The sequence below is a fragment of the Macrobrachium rosenbergii genome, chromosome 1, assembly GCF_040412425.1.
Source record: "Macrobrachium rosenbergii isolate ZJJX-2024 chromosome 1, ASM4041242v1, whole genome shotgun sequence".
NCBI lineage: Eukaryota > Metazoa > Arthropoda > Malacostraca > Decapoda > Palaemonidae > Macrobrachium > Macrobrachium rosenbergii.
Genome location: NC_089741.1, coordinates 15178417 through 15194361, shown reverse-complemented (window position 1 = coordinate 15194361; position 15945 = coordinate 15178417). Strand labels below are relative to the sequence as shown.

The 15945-nt window shown below is 37.5% G+C and overlaps 1 protein-coding gene across 1 annotated transcript; it reads left to right on the top strand.

The window, feature by feature from the left end:
* Positions 1 to 2031: 2031 nt before the first annotated feature.
* Positions 2032 to 2493, top strand: LOC136839557 (uncharacterized). Its single transcript, XM_067105808.1, has one exon. The coding sequence runs from the start codon at positions 2032 to 2034 to the stop codon at positions 2491 to 2493; it is 462 nt and encodes a 153-aa protein (XP_066961909.1).
* Positions 2494 to 15945: the final 13452 nt, after the last annotated feature.

Here is a 15945-nt window from a genome sequence, read left to right as displayed (position 1 = left end):
TTTACTTAAAGACGCACACAGATAATTTAAAAAATTACTCAAAATTTATTCGCTATACGGTCTTCCCTGAAATAATGAAAAAAAAATTGAAAGTAGAAAAGAAAGAATGAAGCGACGTGATTGAATTAACTTTGAATAATAAGTTGTTTATTAATATTACATCGAACGAATCGCTGCTTATCTAATTTTAAGTTTCTTGTATAAGAAAACTATTGTGCCGGTTTGTCTGCCCGTCCGCACTTTTTTCTGTCCGCATTTTTTCTGTTCGCCCTCAGATATTATAATCTACTGAGGCTAGAGGGCTGCAAATTGGTATGTTGATCACCCACCCTCCAATGATCAACCATCAAATTGCAGCCCTCTAGCCTCAGTAGTTTTTATTTTATTTAATGTTAAAGTTACCCATAATCGTGCTTCTGGCAACGATATAGGATAGGCCACCATCTGGCCGTGGTTAAAGTTTCATGGGCCGTGGATCATACAGCATAATACCGAAACCACCGTAAGATAAATCTGTTTTCGGTGGCCTTGATTATACGCCGTAGCCGCTGTACAGAAAACTCTATTGAGCCGAAGAAACTTCGGCCCATTTTTCACTTGTTTTTCAAGCTATCAGTTTGAAAAAAGAAAGTTTGAGCGTCCGTGAAAAAAAAAAAAAAAAAACAGTACACGGTTCCCTTAGCTTCCGCGATGTTCCTTGGAAGATGACGTGTGAGGAAGAATTCCAAGAAACCGAAAGGAGTTATTTTTTCAATATATTTTTGTTGTGTTCTCTTCAAGTTAATTTCGCTCGTGTATAGACTCTGCTAGGCAAAATTAAAGCAGCGGAAAGTCTGTAGTTGATGACGCTATACAAGTCCTTGAAGTCTAAGCTACTAGAAAAACTGCTGAAAAATGTACCTAAGATTAAAAAAAAGAGACTCTCTCTCTCTCTCTCTCTCTATCTCTCTCTCTCTCTACATATAATATATATATATATATATATATATATATATATATATATATATATGTGTGTGTGTGTGTGTGTGTGTGTGTGAGTGCTTGCATATATGTGTCTGTATACTGAATCCACCATACCTGGAGAATTATTTTGATAAGTGCATCTGCCTGGCCAGGATTCGAACCTAGGACTTTGGTATAGAATCAGGGATAAATATGCTCTTATCGACTCTACTGTACATATACCTGTCGTATTCAGGTTCTGTGCGTAGAATCGATATCACCCCATCTCCGCTACCCGTAAGGGGTTAGAGCCGTAAGGGCACCTCACGTGGGCCACTGTAGGCATTACTTAAGGTTTTATGAAAAGTCCTTTTGGCCAACAGCTGCAACCCCTCTCATTCCTTTTACGGGACCTCTGGTCATGTTCTGTTTCTTCCATCTTATTTTCCACCCTCTCCTAACAATTGTTTGTTTCATAGTGCAACTGCGAGATTTTCCTCCTGTTACACCTTTCAAACCATTTTTCTCTGTTTCCCTTTCAGTACTGAATGACCTTAAAGGTCCCAGTGCTTGACTTTTGTGCTAAATTTTACGTTCCATTCCTTTTATACCCCTTCTCCATCACGATAGCTCACTGGTAAGTTTCCATAATTTTTACACGCATGTATACGAGACAAAAGCTCATTATTTACCAGTTATTACATGCTCACCAATGATGGGGGAGGTAAGAGAGACAGAGCCATGGAGCATATTATATGCAGATGACTTTGTGTTGTGTGCAGAGAGGAGAGAGGATCTGGAGGGAAATGGGGATAAGCAGGTTAAAAACAGAATATGTGTACCACCGTTAAGGGAGATAGCAGGGAGAGTATAAGGTTGGATGGAGAAGAAAAAAGAGAGTAGATGGACAAATTCAAATACTTGGGGGCTATAGTAGAGGTTGGTGGAAGAATAGATGAGGAAGTACGAGTACAGCATCGGGTACAAGCACCTTGGAGCAATTAGAGGGCTGCCTCTGGAGCCCTCTGTGACAAAAGAGTGCCATTAAGACTAAAGGGAAAGTCCTGTAGGGGAGTGGTAAGACCGGCTATGTTATATGGTACAGGAACGGCAAGTATGGCAAGGGCAGAGATGAAAGTGGACGCAGCAGATATGAGAATGTTTGTTGAGATGGATGTCTGGCGTAACGAGGAGGATAGGATTAGGAGTAAGTATATCAGAGGGTCAACAAAGATGGCTGAAATATCACAGAAAGAGCAGAAGGGGAGACTGAGATGGTGCGGACACCTACTGAGAGGGGAGGAAAACCATATTGGAAGGCATGCTGTGCAGATGGCAGGGCAGGGCAGAAGACGAGGAAGACCGAGAAAGAGCTGGAGCGACTGCGTGAGGAAGGACTTCAGAGAGAAGGAACTTGACGAAGCAGAAGCGCACCGCAGAGTAGATGGAAGCGGTTCATCCAAAACGGCGACCCCCTATAGAATCGGAACCAAGCTGAGAAGAAGAAGGTTACATACTTACCAATCAGCTGTCATGGTGGAAATGGGCTGACATAGAATTTAAGTACAGAACCTGAATTCGACAGGAATGTGTACAGAAGAGGAATACCTTTTATTAACGTGTTAATGACATTTTTTCAATGCTAATGTGAAATTTATTTTTCTAACATGCTTCTATGTTTCCAGAGTGCATAGATACGGTTCACCGAAATGCTAAGTTCAGCGTGGAAGCAGAATTTTATAATTATGTTCCATTACTTGAGACCCGTCACAGGCATTCTTAAAATTGCATTTTAGAGTCTAAGCCCAGTGTTAAAATTTATGTAATTTCCATAACGAAAATTCTTTCCTAAATGCATAAAAAATGGAACCTCTTACACACCTTCAACAATTTAAATTTCCTGACATTTTAAGAAATTCTCTGAACATTCATTCTTACACTTGTATTTTAGAGTCTAAGCCCCATGTTCAAATTGATGTAATTTCCACGAGGGATTTTTGTCATGAACGCATTATAAAATTGTTGTCTTACACTCCTTCAGCACCTGAAATTTCCTGAAGTTTTAAGAAAATCTCTAGACACGGTTTCCTGATGATAATCTTTCGATTGTTCGAAAGAAAATAAAGCACGAACCATAGACAGATATTTCAAATCTGAACTCACTATTCACAAACTGATTCAGGTTTTAGCTTTCTGAAAAGGAAAATATTGTGCCGGCTTTGTCTGTCCGTCCGCACTTTTTTCTGTCCGCCCTCAAATCTTAAAAACTACTGAGACTAAAGGGCTGCAAATTAGTTATGTTGATCATCCATCCTCCAATCATCAAATATACCAAATTGCAGCCCTCTAGCCTCAGTAGGTTTTATTTTATTCAAGGTTAAAGTTAGCCATAATCGTGCCTCTGGCAACGATGTACGACTGGCCACCACCGGACCTTGGTTAAAGATTCATGGGCCGCTGCTCATACAACATTATACCGAAACCACCGAAAAATAGATCTATTTTCGGCGACCTTGATTATACGCTGTACAGAAAACTCGATTGCGCTGAAGAAACTTCAGCGCATTTTTTACTTGTTTGTTGTTTATGACTATGCCTGTCCAAAATATCATTTTATGAATAGTATCAAACATACAAAGCACTGACTTCAAATCAGCCTCGATTCCCACAAGGATTTTAATCATCGCGTTTCAAAATCGACATGATTTCCAGAAAAATTTGTCTCACCAGAGCCAGGGCCCGGGTACGATTTACTGGACAGTCTGAGTGGTTTCGTGCCGCTCCATTAAACTCCTTTGTATCTCCGTTGACTTAAGCAATGAATTGGGTGCCCTACTTTGTAGTTAGTCGACTTTGTCTGGCCTCAACCAGAGGTGTGCAAGGGCATAGGATTAGTGCCTTCATCCAAAAGTATTTTCGGAGAAACCAGGTGAGTAACACGCTTTAAAGAAACCTCGTCTAGAATGAAAAGGCGTGTGTGTGTGTATATATATATATATATATATATATATATATATATATATATATATATATATATATATATATATATATATATACATATATATATATGTATGTATATATATATATATATATATGCATATATACACACGTATATATACTGTATATATATACATATGTTTGAAGATAGATAGATATGCGTGTGTGTGTGTGTGCACCTGTGTCTGTATGCGGGCACATGCATGTATGTGTATGCGTCAGGTGAGAAGGAAAACGTGTATATGAAAGAGAAATTAAAACATGTAGATCTAGTAGTAACTCCAGTCAATAAACAGCCACGTGCAACATTTCATTCACTAATAGATTTGCATCATTTGGGTATTAGAAAAGCACTTCAGGTTTTCGTAACAGGAGACATTCGAGGCAAGGGACGCTTCTGAATCCTTTTTTGCTCGAGTTCCAGGAACGTTGGAAGTGAAGAGCTTTTCTGAGGCGATTGCATTCGTTATCTTCAGCTCGCTGCTTTTGAACAAGAATCATCACATCCAATTAGCTCTTACTCGCCTGCAAAAATTCACTAGATGCATATTGATGGATGCAGCCGTTGTACGTGCGTTCGTATGTGTGACTGACATCGAAGCTTGAGCAGAACTGCATGAGTTCTGTCTTCCACTGTCTCTGGTTCATCAAAGGCAATTTACCTTGTTCAATTTAATACAGAGTTTAGGCCAAAGGCCAAGCACTGGAAACTATGAGGTCATTCAGCGCTGGAAAGGAAACTGGGAGGAGGTCTGCCTGAAAGGTGCAACAGGAGGAAAACCTCGCAGTTGCACTATGAAACATTTGTTAAAAGAGGGTGGATAGCGAGATGGAAGAAAGATCGTATGAATGGAGGTACAGTAAAAGGAATGGAAGGGGTTGCAGCTAGGGGCTAAAGGGATGCTGTAAAGATGCAAAGAACCTTTAGTAATGCCTACAGTGCACCCCGTGAGGTGCACTGGCGGTGCTACCCCCCTACGGAGAATTTACCTTGTTGACCACAAGATCATGGCTTCAACCAATATTTCTACAGTACATCGATGTTTGTGCCTACAATGATGTTTGCATTTGTATAATATCTATTTTTCTGGCAATAACCAATCAGTAAGTAATGTTTACTCCTGTTAACGTCGCAAGGTTATCTAAAGGTGGTATATTTGTCTCTGAATTAAATCCGTTAAAAAAGCTATAAATTATGTAAGTTGATATAGACATTTAGCTTTAAAGAGTCATAAAAGGATATAAAAAAATGCGAGCATGATATTAGGATGGAAGATATCATGGCAATATACAACTGTTAATTGTAGATATCTGAAAAAGTCAAATCTTGATTTCTCATTTCCAATACTGTGTTCATTGATCATACCAGCATGATACATAACACAAAAATACCTGTATATTTCATAAGTATGTATGTATGTATGTATGTATATATATATATATACATACAAACATACAGACATACACGCATACATACATATACATTTATATAAAGAAACAGAGAGAGACAGACAGACAGAAAGAGTTCAATGCAAAATAATCACCTGTATTAAGAAAGTAACACGCGTTTAAAACAGCTTCAAGGTTCCTGGAAAGTTAGTCAAGAAAAAACTTGAATATGGAGATTTGATAAGTGTAACACGTGGGGAATTTTGCAGCGAGAAAGAGCTACTTTATAAAAATATCTCGAAGTGTCATCACACATGCTGATTCCGCCGCAGTGCCTCTTTCCACACATGCAACACACCTACGCATGAGCGGACCGAGGGTCGTGGTTTCCACAAGGCACGAGACAGGAACTGGTAAGAGAATGATCTTTCGCTCTGGGGACGAAAATTCCAAATCTCTCGCTGCAAACAAGCGCTTCTCATCTGCATCGGCTGAATGGGGGAGGAATTTCTCATTTATATTTTTTTTTTATTTTTGTATCTAGATGTGAGCTCGTTGAATACTTATTTCCATCAACTCACTCATATAAATTTTCTTACTTTTTAGTTTTCTGTAAAAGAAAACTATTGAGGTGGCTTTGTCTGTCCGTTCGCACTTTTTCTGTCCGCCATCAAATCTTAAAAACTACCGAGGCTAGAGGACTGCAAATTGGTGTGTTGGTCATCCACTCTCCAGTCATTAAACATCCAAATTGCAGCCCTCTAACCTCAGTAGTTTTTATTTTATTTAAGATTAAAATTTGTCATAATCGTGCTTCTGGCAACGATACAGGATATGCCACCACCGTACCGTGGTTAAAGTTTCATTGGCCGCGGCTCATACAGCATTATACCGATACCACCAAAAGATAGATCTATTTTCGGTGGCCTTGATAATGCGCTGTAGCGGCTGTGCAGAAAACTCGATTGCGCCGAAGATATGCGTTCGCTGAATACTTATTTACGTCAGCTCACTCATAAATTTTCTCACTTTTTACTCCTTGAAACTAAACTCTTCACCCAAAAAAAGTTTCCTGCAATGACTGTTGATGAAACCTGATGACTAAAGATTATTGCTTATTATTCCCGTACAGTAACTTGATTTCAAAATTTACCCTTTAAAAAAAAAAGTTTTATCAAATAAGATAATTTCATCTGATAAAACTTTTCTTCATAAACGGAAGATTTTAAAACAAAAATACGATATGGGAATAATAAGCAATAATCTTTAGGCATCAGATTTCATCAACAATTTCTCCGGGGAATTTTTTCCCAAGTGGAAAAAATTTGTTTCAGATAATTAAAAGAAAATCTGTGAGTGTAAGTATATATAAAACTACATGAAATGAAAGCAAATCAGACATGTCATTGCTGCTGGTAGTAAGACAGCTAATTTTCATTCTATTTAATTAAAATTCTGCTCATGCAAATACGTGGAAACAGGGAAATCGCATTCCTTGATCGAAAAAGGAGTCGCAGTGAAAAAAGTTTTTGCGATTCCATCTAACCTTTGATGACATCACTGGTTAACACCTGAATAGAAAAATCTTTTAGTAGCACATATTTCTTTTTATTCTATATTCAAGGAAAACAAAGTGAGAGGAAAACAGGACTATTTCACTTGTTTCTGGATGTCAAATGGCAAAGGGTATTTATAAGCATACAAGACGAAGCGTTCTGGATGTGCAACACCGTTTTTATGACGTTTCCTGAGCTTCCCCCACTTCTCTTAATGGATGTTCTTCCGATTTCGTGATGGAACAAGACAAAGCATAAAATCAGTCTTGTACTATTTACTCATATATATATATATATATATATATATATATATATATATATATATATATATATATATATATATATATATATATATATATATATATATATGTGTGTGTGTGTGTGTGTGTGTGTGTATAAAATATATTTACATATATATATATATATATATATATATATATATATATATATATATATATATATATATACGCCCAGTATAAACGATGGAGTCTCATGGCCTACAGGTTAGAATGCTAGCCTCACTTGTGCGAGAGCCCAAGTCCAGTTATCGAGCGAGGCGAACCGCCATAGGCACGATGAACTTCATTACATAGTACCCTGGTGACCTAAGGCAGTTATTTATGTATCTAGTCGAAAGGGGTAAACGATGCAGTGTTTGTAAGGGAGTTCGACAGAATACTGATAAGTCTTCTGCATATGAGTATGAAGAAGTTAATGTTGCGGAAATTTCCCAAACAGATGTCCACCTCTTATTCAGCAATTAAAAGATGAATACGGCAGTAATGTCTTGTCGTTGGAAACATGTACGGAAGTATGCAAGTATGAGTATGCGCTTGTATGTGGTTGTGTATGTTGTATTTAGGTGTGTGTGTGTGTGTGTGTGTGTGCGTGTGTGTGAAAGGAGATAATATAGTTTGATAAAATACTCGTATGAAGCTATAAAGGGAAGCATTTCGTTTGATAAAGAACAAGCACACACATTTGTGACTCTCTCTATAACGCTGTCAAGCAGGCAAGATTTTTTTTTCTTGGTATTAGTGAGTCTATGTTTCAACTCTATTTATATGGTTCTTATACACGGGATTAGTTAGTATTATTTCGTCGGATTCCTCGTTTGTGCCCAGGCAACTTGTTTAGACAGTTTTGAGAAGTGAAAAAGTGAGTGAATTCTTGGAATCTTTGGGTTGTGATCCACTCCTTTCCTCTTTTACATTACATTCGGTGTATGTTCTGTTAACGGAACTTCGAAATTTTTCAAACTCCGCTAGGGGACACCTGATCTACATCGTTTGCCTCGCTGTCGAACTTCTCAGTTCCAGAGGTCCTTCATTCCTCCACCGTTAGTCTAATGGCAAGCAATTGATTACTCTGCATGGAAAATGGCCACAATCATGCAAGTCGGCCATATTGCAGCTCCCCTAGGATGTCGTGCAACTGTAACCTCAAAAGTTCAAGGGAAGATGCAGTGCATTACTATCCTACAGCAATTCTAAATTACAATTTACTTAAATTTTTATCTATTTATTTGTTAACTTGTTAATTTAGTTTTTATTGTTTAGTACCTGATCTCTTCTTTCTGCATTTCTTATTACCTTCTGCTGCTTCTTTCAAATGAATGTCATACTCTCTGGAAGCTTGAAATTCTAGTCAGTGGCCCCTGTGGGCTTTTTCCATAGGAACAGGGTTCATCTTCTGAATAATAATAATAATAATAATAATAATAATAATAATAATAATAATAATAATAATAATAATAATAATAATAATAATAGAGTTTGATTAACCTTCACTGACCACGTTCCCACGCCCTGTGTTAAATCTTGTATAGATCCTATGCGCTTCAAGACTCCCAATCACAAATACACAATAACTGGTTCCCATAAGGGAACGGTTCCTTGCTCCGAGTTACAAACTTCATAATGCAGTTTAAGTGCAATGATGATAGCTGTCTGCTGGGCATTTTTATTGGTGTTGTCCTTCCTCCTTTGCGACTTTGCATGATGAAAGAGAAATGTAGTTAACTGAATGTTAACTCCTGTGAGTCTGAATCTCGCAATTATTGTTCAGTAGACGTGTAATACTTTTACGAGAATGTGCCTCCCATTTCATAGCAAGGCGAGGTACGAGTAAGATCCGGAGTCTGTAGCTTACTAGTTTATTTGCTGTAGGCTACATGTTTTTTATTAAGCTGGCTTTATGCTAGCGCGTGCTCTTGCTCATAGAGCAGCCCGTAAATTTATTTACAAAACATTCGCACAGGTCAAGGGCTCGTGCGAGCCGCAATGTAGCTTCTGACCTCTGACAGGTAGAAACAGAGATTAAGTACAAGCATTTGTGTTTGTACACAGAGAGAAATAAACATATAAAATGGTACAGGCTGTTGGACTGAAGATCATACATACATTGTTGGAAAGCTGGCAGTGCAATACATACAATGGTAATAATACATAAAATGTGACAATAATAATGATGAAGATATATATGCGAAACTCGCACGAGGGGAGCTGTCTTCCAGCCGCATGTTTCGTTCGCGGGTTCCCTCCTTGTCACAAGATAATGGCGGTCGCGGTGTAGGTGTGTGTAGGATCCACGTGTGGGCGCTACAGTGTAAACAAAGTATCCGTTGATATCTTAAGGACTGGTATTTAACTATTTCATTAAAAAAAATATCCATGCAGGATCAGATGTTGCGTTCACAATATTCGTGAGTCAGTTCATTTTTTTAACAATTCATGTAACAGTAACTTTAGACATCATAACATTTAAAACCCACAACTCATAAGATGTTTTGACTTCTAGAACAGTTTCTTTTAATTCCTGCACACTATTCAATCAATAAATAGCGTTTAGTGACTGCAGGTAACGTCTCGCAATTACCATAAGTGCATTTGGATGCATTAGCTCTAACGACTGCAGCTAACTTCAGGCTATCACCTTAACCGCTTTTAGATGCTTTGGTTATGCAACGCTAACGAGCTGCCGATCCTGAAAATTACGCAAATAAACTTAATCTTTAAAAGGTAAGTTATAAATAACCGAAGAAAAAGATGTTATGATATCCCTTGCTAGTTCAAATTGACTATGAACAGGACTTTATGGTTACTCCTGTGGTATCTACAGTAATCTCATGACGCGCAGATTAGTTCTAGTTAGTTAATTTTGGGTTGACAGGCGATAGTTAACCTTTAAGATTTCTAGAAAAAAAATTACTACTTCAGGTTGTGATGATATTTACACAATCCGAAATATACATAATTCACGGTTATTCTTATATTTTAATTATGTTTTGATAAGTTTTCACTAATATGTTGGTCTACTGAAATGTGTGCAGAGCCACCCATAATGGACGTGAGTTCTAGTGCTTAATGAGTCCATAAATCCTTTTTAATTCCAGTAATAAGTTTTTACCTGAATTTCCCAGACCTGAGTGTATACTTTTTTCTTGATTTAGGTTTCTAAATTGGCTGTATTTTCTCGACGATTTTACCCTCGCAGGCTTTCCTGAGAAGATTCATGCCTTGTTAAGACTTAACTGCCTATAATCAGTATTAAATGAACATATCCTCCGCATCATTTAGATAAGAAATCATCCTTTGCTCCGGGCTCTAAGCAGAAAGTTTAAGATGGTTGTATAATTTTATATATTCTATCAGTTTTGATCAAAAGAATGAGAGGAAGAAGAAAATAGATTGCAGGTGATCGCTCATATTTATCTCTTAAGAAGAGCGATGCAAAGAACTAAAGGATCCTCCGATCAAGAAAAGAACCTTATTTTTCTCCTGAAAAGGATATCAAATCATCAATATCAACAAAATTTTATAGACCTCCTAGAAACCAACAACTTATAAACCTTATTCTTAAGGACAACATAGAAAAGCAATATCACATAACAACAGCAAAATTTTTATCTTCTTTGCACAGAACGGAGTAAAGTGTGGCAGGTACACGCAAGCGAGTTTGAGATATGAAGTCAAGCTTCATTCATTAGCTTCTATATTCCTGATGTAATTTCTTGAGCAGTGGGTAGCCATGATTTATGCTGCAAAATCCGGAGGGACATCAATCAGATAGGTCGTTGTACAGGTGCATCACAATCAGTATCAGTGATAAGAAGACACAAGGTACCTTACATTAAATCAGAAAATCCTTCAATCAATCGGTATAAGAAATTTCACCACTCTAACACTGACTCACACAGATTCATGAAGAGCTGATTTTCTCAGCTATCTTTATCTAGGTATCTATCTATCCCTCTGTTACACAACCAATACCACTATATCACCTGCGCCTGTGTGATATAATAGGAATATTAGGGAGAAAAGCAACAAGGTGGGGTCTAACCCCGAAGCAGAGAGAGACTCGCCCTTGAAAGATGAAGGGTTATAGAAGTCACTAAAAATGGGAAATGAGAAAAACATTCCAAATCTCGGTTCTAGAAGAGGAAGAAAATGTCATCGAAAAGAGTAACCCTGGAGCATTGAACACCACAAATTAAATTGGAGGTGTTGTAGTATGCTGGGTGTTACAAGATTTTCCAGGAGAGAGAACTCTCACCCAACTCGACAGAATTATAAAAAACAGTTTGGGTAGGCAGATAAACTGGAAAACACGTCTTCAGCTCTGAACTTGAATAAATAGCGGTATTCCAATTTAAATATAACATATCTCAATTAGAGATTTTTCCTAAGAAATCGTATTTTATATACAGAGTCTTGATTATCTTGTTATTTTTCCTCGATTTTAATGTTTTGAAAATATTCAAATAGATTTTTATGCAAAGTGGCTAAGCAAATACAGATTTTTACCACTATTTAAAGGCAGGTACATGAGACATTTTACAAATGGCTCATTTTCAGCCGAAATGTTTACCGCCCTTACTGGGAGTTTAACAATGTTTCCTTGTTGCTGTTTAAGACTTCATTAGCATGAAGATTAAACCGTAGTTTCTTAAGCTCCCTGGCGCTGGAAAATAAGATCGAAGGATTAAAATTTCACATCAAGGTCTGGAGGGTCGATGAGTTTTGTAGGGAAAAAAAACATTTTTAGTCCCGTAGTCCTACAGGCAAGGGAATGGGTGACGAATGTTGACAGGAGCAAGGTGGGGAGGATAATAGAAAAAGTGGTAATCAGGTGGGAGAATGGAAGAACTTTATTCGCACAAGTATTTAGGGGTAATTGTCATGAGAGTTAATAGTTTTTGGGAGGAAGGAGAAAGTGGTGGATAGAAGGGGTACAGGAAATGGCGGAACGGAAATGCTTTGGTATCCTAGAAAGGCCAGCGCTCACAGAATAGACGTTACTTGTAGATAAGCTGCTGATGAGTATTTCGCATAGGTTTGTGTAGCTCATTTTGTGTGAGTTTTCTGCACATGATATTTAACATAGATTTAGCAAGGACTATAGCAGCGACTTTTATTTTCCTCCTCCGTGAGAAAAGTTACTGAAAAAAGTTAATGCGTTGTGTGTGTGTGTGTGTGTGTGTGTGTGTGTGTGTGTATGTGCATTCGTCGGCCATGCCTGCGCGTGTTAGGAATTTGCACCTGTAATTATAGATTTAGAGCGCAATGAGTATAAATCGTGAAGTTAATTGCCGTGGAAATAAAAACGAGGTGTTTATGTTGATTTCGAAACCAGGGAAAATTTCCATCAACGAATGAGCTCGGCCTTATTCCATTGCTAATACTTTAAAGCTGAATGACCGGTAAACACGCCAGGTAATCCGGCTGTTGCCCGCTTTACTTAGATAAGGATTCTTTCCTCAAGATAAGCAATTCAAGAATGTACGTTCTTAAAGGCTTTACATAACGTCAATGTTTCTTTCAATACAAAAACCTTTGTAAAATGTATAAGCGTTGATTCTTTATTAGTGAAATACTTAAGAGTGCATTCTGTTTGAAAGTAGATTGGTGAGATAATAAACTGTTGATAACTTAATGATTAGCCCGTTCATAAAGGTCACTGAATCTTTGTGAAGTAAATTTTGAGTTTCGTAATCTACGTTTCGTAGGACTGGAAACTATCCTACTACTACATCAGTAGAACGGTTACAGATCAAGCGTTGGAATATGACGTTGCCGTTAACTTTGCTGCTTATTTTCACCAAGTACTAAACTTTATTAATTTCTGGACTTTTCGAATGGTTAATTATTATCATTAGGAAACTGCACCCTGGATAAATGCATGTAAGTATACAGCAACGCCACGAATGCTTCTGTATGCGTCTTTCATACACCGAAGAGACAGAAGGTAGTCTGCTGAGCTTATCTGTGCATCTGCCATGTTTGGCTTCACACACACGTATTATATTTGCCTCGACAATAAAAACACCGTCAATTTACATCGAAAACAATATTTTATCGACGAAAATAGTTTCTTTGTATGGCGGATATGAATTTCGTTATTAAAACTCGCTGTAATAATTTCTATTTTTGTAACTGACATTAGTTTTCGCAACTACTGAAGCGTTGATGATGGTTGCTCTCTGAAAATCAATGTTGTCTAAAACATTAGGCACTTTATTGCATTTAATTGTTTTTTGTTTTATTTTACTGCATCCTATGTTATCGTTCGAAAGATAGAAGCGGTACCTCGACATCTTAAAAAATAAAAAAATAAAATTATTGTTTGCCCTACTTGTATCATTTAAACTTCATTAGTATATTCCAATGATACCTTACCGGCTAACTGTAGTCGAATTTGGATCATTTGTTTTCCTTTAGTGTTGATACGAGAAGTTAGCTCTTTGTCCTCTTGTCTTACCTTTCAGACATGCATGTAGACTAATTCCTTATAATGTAACTCGCTTTTTTATCATTTCTGAAAACTGTAGTTTCTGCTTTCGCTGCGATTTTCAATGCGCATCCAGTGACACTAACTCACTTTCACCATATTATCGCTGGTTAAACCACCGACTTTTGGCACTTTCTAGTCTTCAAATTTTCTTCCACTTTTCTTCATTGCTTTAACAGGTTAACCATGTGCCACAACCGTTCTTAAATTGTTATTAGTCTAATCAGATCTCCCACTAACCTCCCATCGAAGGGTCAGTCTTTTCTAAGCATCCTACTTACTGCCTGGGATCTCAGAAACTCAGAATATGAAGTATATGAGATATAAACTTTATAAAAATGCAACAAAAATAGCTGTAATGGATAACTGTGCTGTAAGTATGGTGACACTTTATTTATGTTCTTGCAGGTGTGCGTCATTGCGTGCTTGAGTATAAAAGGAGTTCCTTCAATGAATTAAAGATTTATCTCCATGTGTTAGTAACCATTAATTTTAATTCTAGCTTTACTCTCCCAATCGTATACTTGTTAAGTGATAATTCAGCGACAGGATTATGTAATTAAGTCAAGTAACACTAAACTTAAGAGCAATAATTTCTTAATATCTTCAAAAGTTTTCCAAAACCTGGTAAGGAGGGGTGGAGTCAGGAAAGGCATCCGTCTATAAAACATCTGCCAAAACAAATTATGAAGCGAGCTGTTCAATGAGTGTTGGAAACACCTGTAAAAGGCTCATAAAAAAACAGCGACCCCGACTTCATATCTTCAGAAGTATTAGGAAATTCCGTCTTTTTCTTTTTTTTTAACAATCTTAACTCGGAGGACGCAACGCACCAAGTTAGTCTTTCGTAATTCTCGCATTTTCTTGAAGCGGTTGTTTTGTGAAACTTCTGGCTTCTGAATTGCTGTGTTCGCCATTCCGCTGAAGTTTCGAAATAGAATTGAAAGTAATTGTCCTCTGCACAGTCACCTGTAAATCTCTGTCTTTAACAAATCGTTAAAGACATCATTACAGTTGAATGTTGGGGAAAAGGCCACTGCTTGTTATACGAAACAAGCATCTCACTTTGCTCTGTGACCATACCCGAAAAATTTCTTTCAATTATGATATTTTCTGGACGAAAAATAAATTTCTTGATTGTAAGTTAGTTCAGCTATGTAGAGAGAATGCATCTGAGTGTCAAGGTACAGGACTACACTAACTACTCTGTTGTAATATTTAGTTCAATTCTTTAGCAACATATATAAACAATCTTTTTCCCACTAGCCCTCATCTCATTATGTCTCTCTGGCTCTTTATCTATTGGTAGTGTTTCAACACAAAGTAGTTTCTTCTAATATGTGGCTCCTGAGAAAAATACACACGCGCACACACACACACACACATACACGCACATTACCGCCAGTTCCACATTCATACTTCACCTGCTGAATCGGAGATAATCCCCAGTGCAGAAAATTTCCAAACTAGCCTGCTTCAAACGCCTACAAAAAAAAATGCTCACCAGTAGCAAGTCGGAACCTCTTCATAAAGACATTCACCTCTAATGCAAGCACTCTTGACTGAGCCGTTCCTGGGTGTTGGCTTACAAATTACAGCGCTGGATAAGATCTTTTTCCTTAAAGTGAATAGTTTTTGCCAATATAAGGGAACGGACCTAAAACACCCATCTTATAGTGCCTAAGGACGCAAAATCTGGTCTAAGCCCTATGAGACCAAAATAAGGAAGAAATAATAAGACCAGAATATATCTTGAAACCATTCACGTGAGATTCTTCTCAAATCCGTGTAGAAAGTGCAAGTACCATCGTAGACTGTAGCTGAAAATAAGTAGCCACAGAAAAACAAATGGATCTTAGACTATAGCTGTAAAATCAGTAGCAACAAATGAACAGTTGCATCATAGACTATAGCTGTAGACGTAACCACAGAAGAACAAGAATTGGATCGTAGACTATAGCTGTAGAAGTAACCACAGAAGAACAAGAATTGGATCGTAGACTATAGCTGTAGAAGTAACCACAGAAGAACAAGAATTGGATCGTAGACTATAGCTGTAGAAGAAGTAACCACAGAAGAACAATATTTGGATCGTAGACTATAGCTGTAGAAGAAGTAACCACAGAATAATAAGAATTGGATCATAGACTATAGCTGTAGAAGAAGTAACCACAGAAGGACAAGAATTGGATCGTAGACTATAGCTGTAGAAGAAGTAACCACAAAAGGACAAGAATTGGATCGTAGACTATAGCTGTAGAAGTAACCACAG

Coding starts and splice junctions, on each gene's coding strand:
- LOC136839557 (XM_067105808.1), top strand. CDS start 2,032: ATGTTATATGGTACAGGAACGGCAAGTATGGCAAGGGCAGAGATGAAA.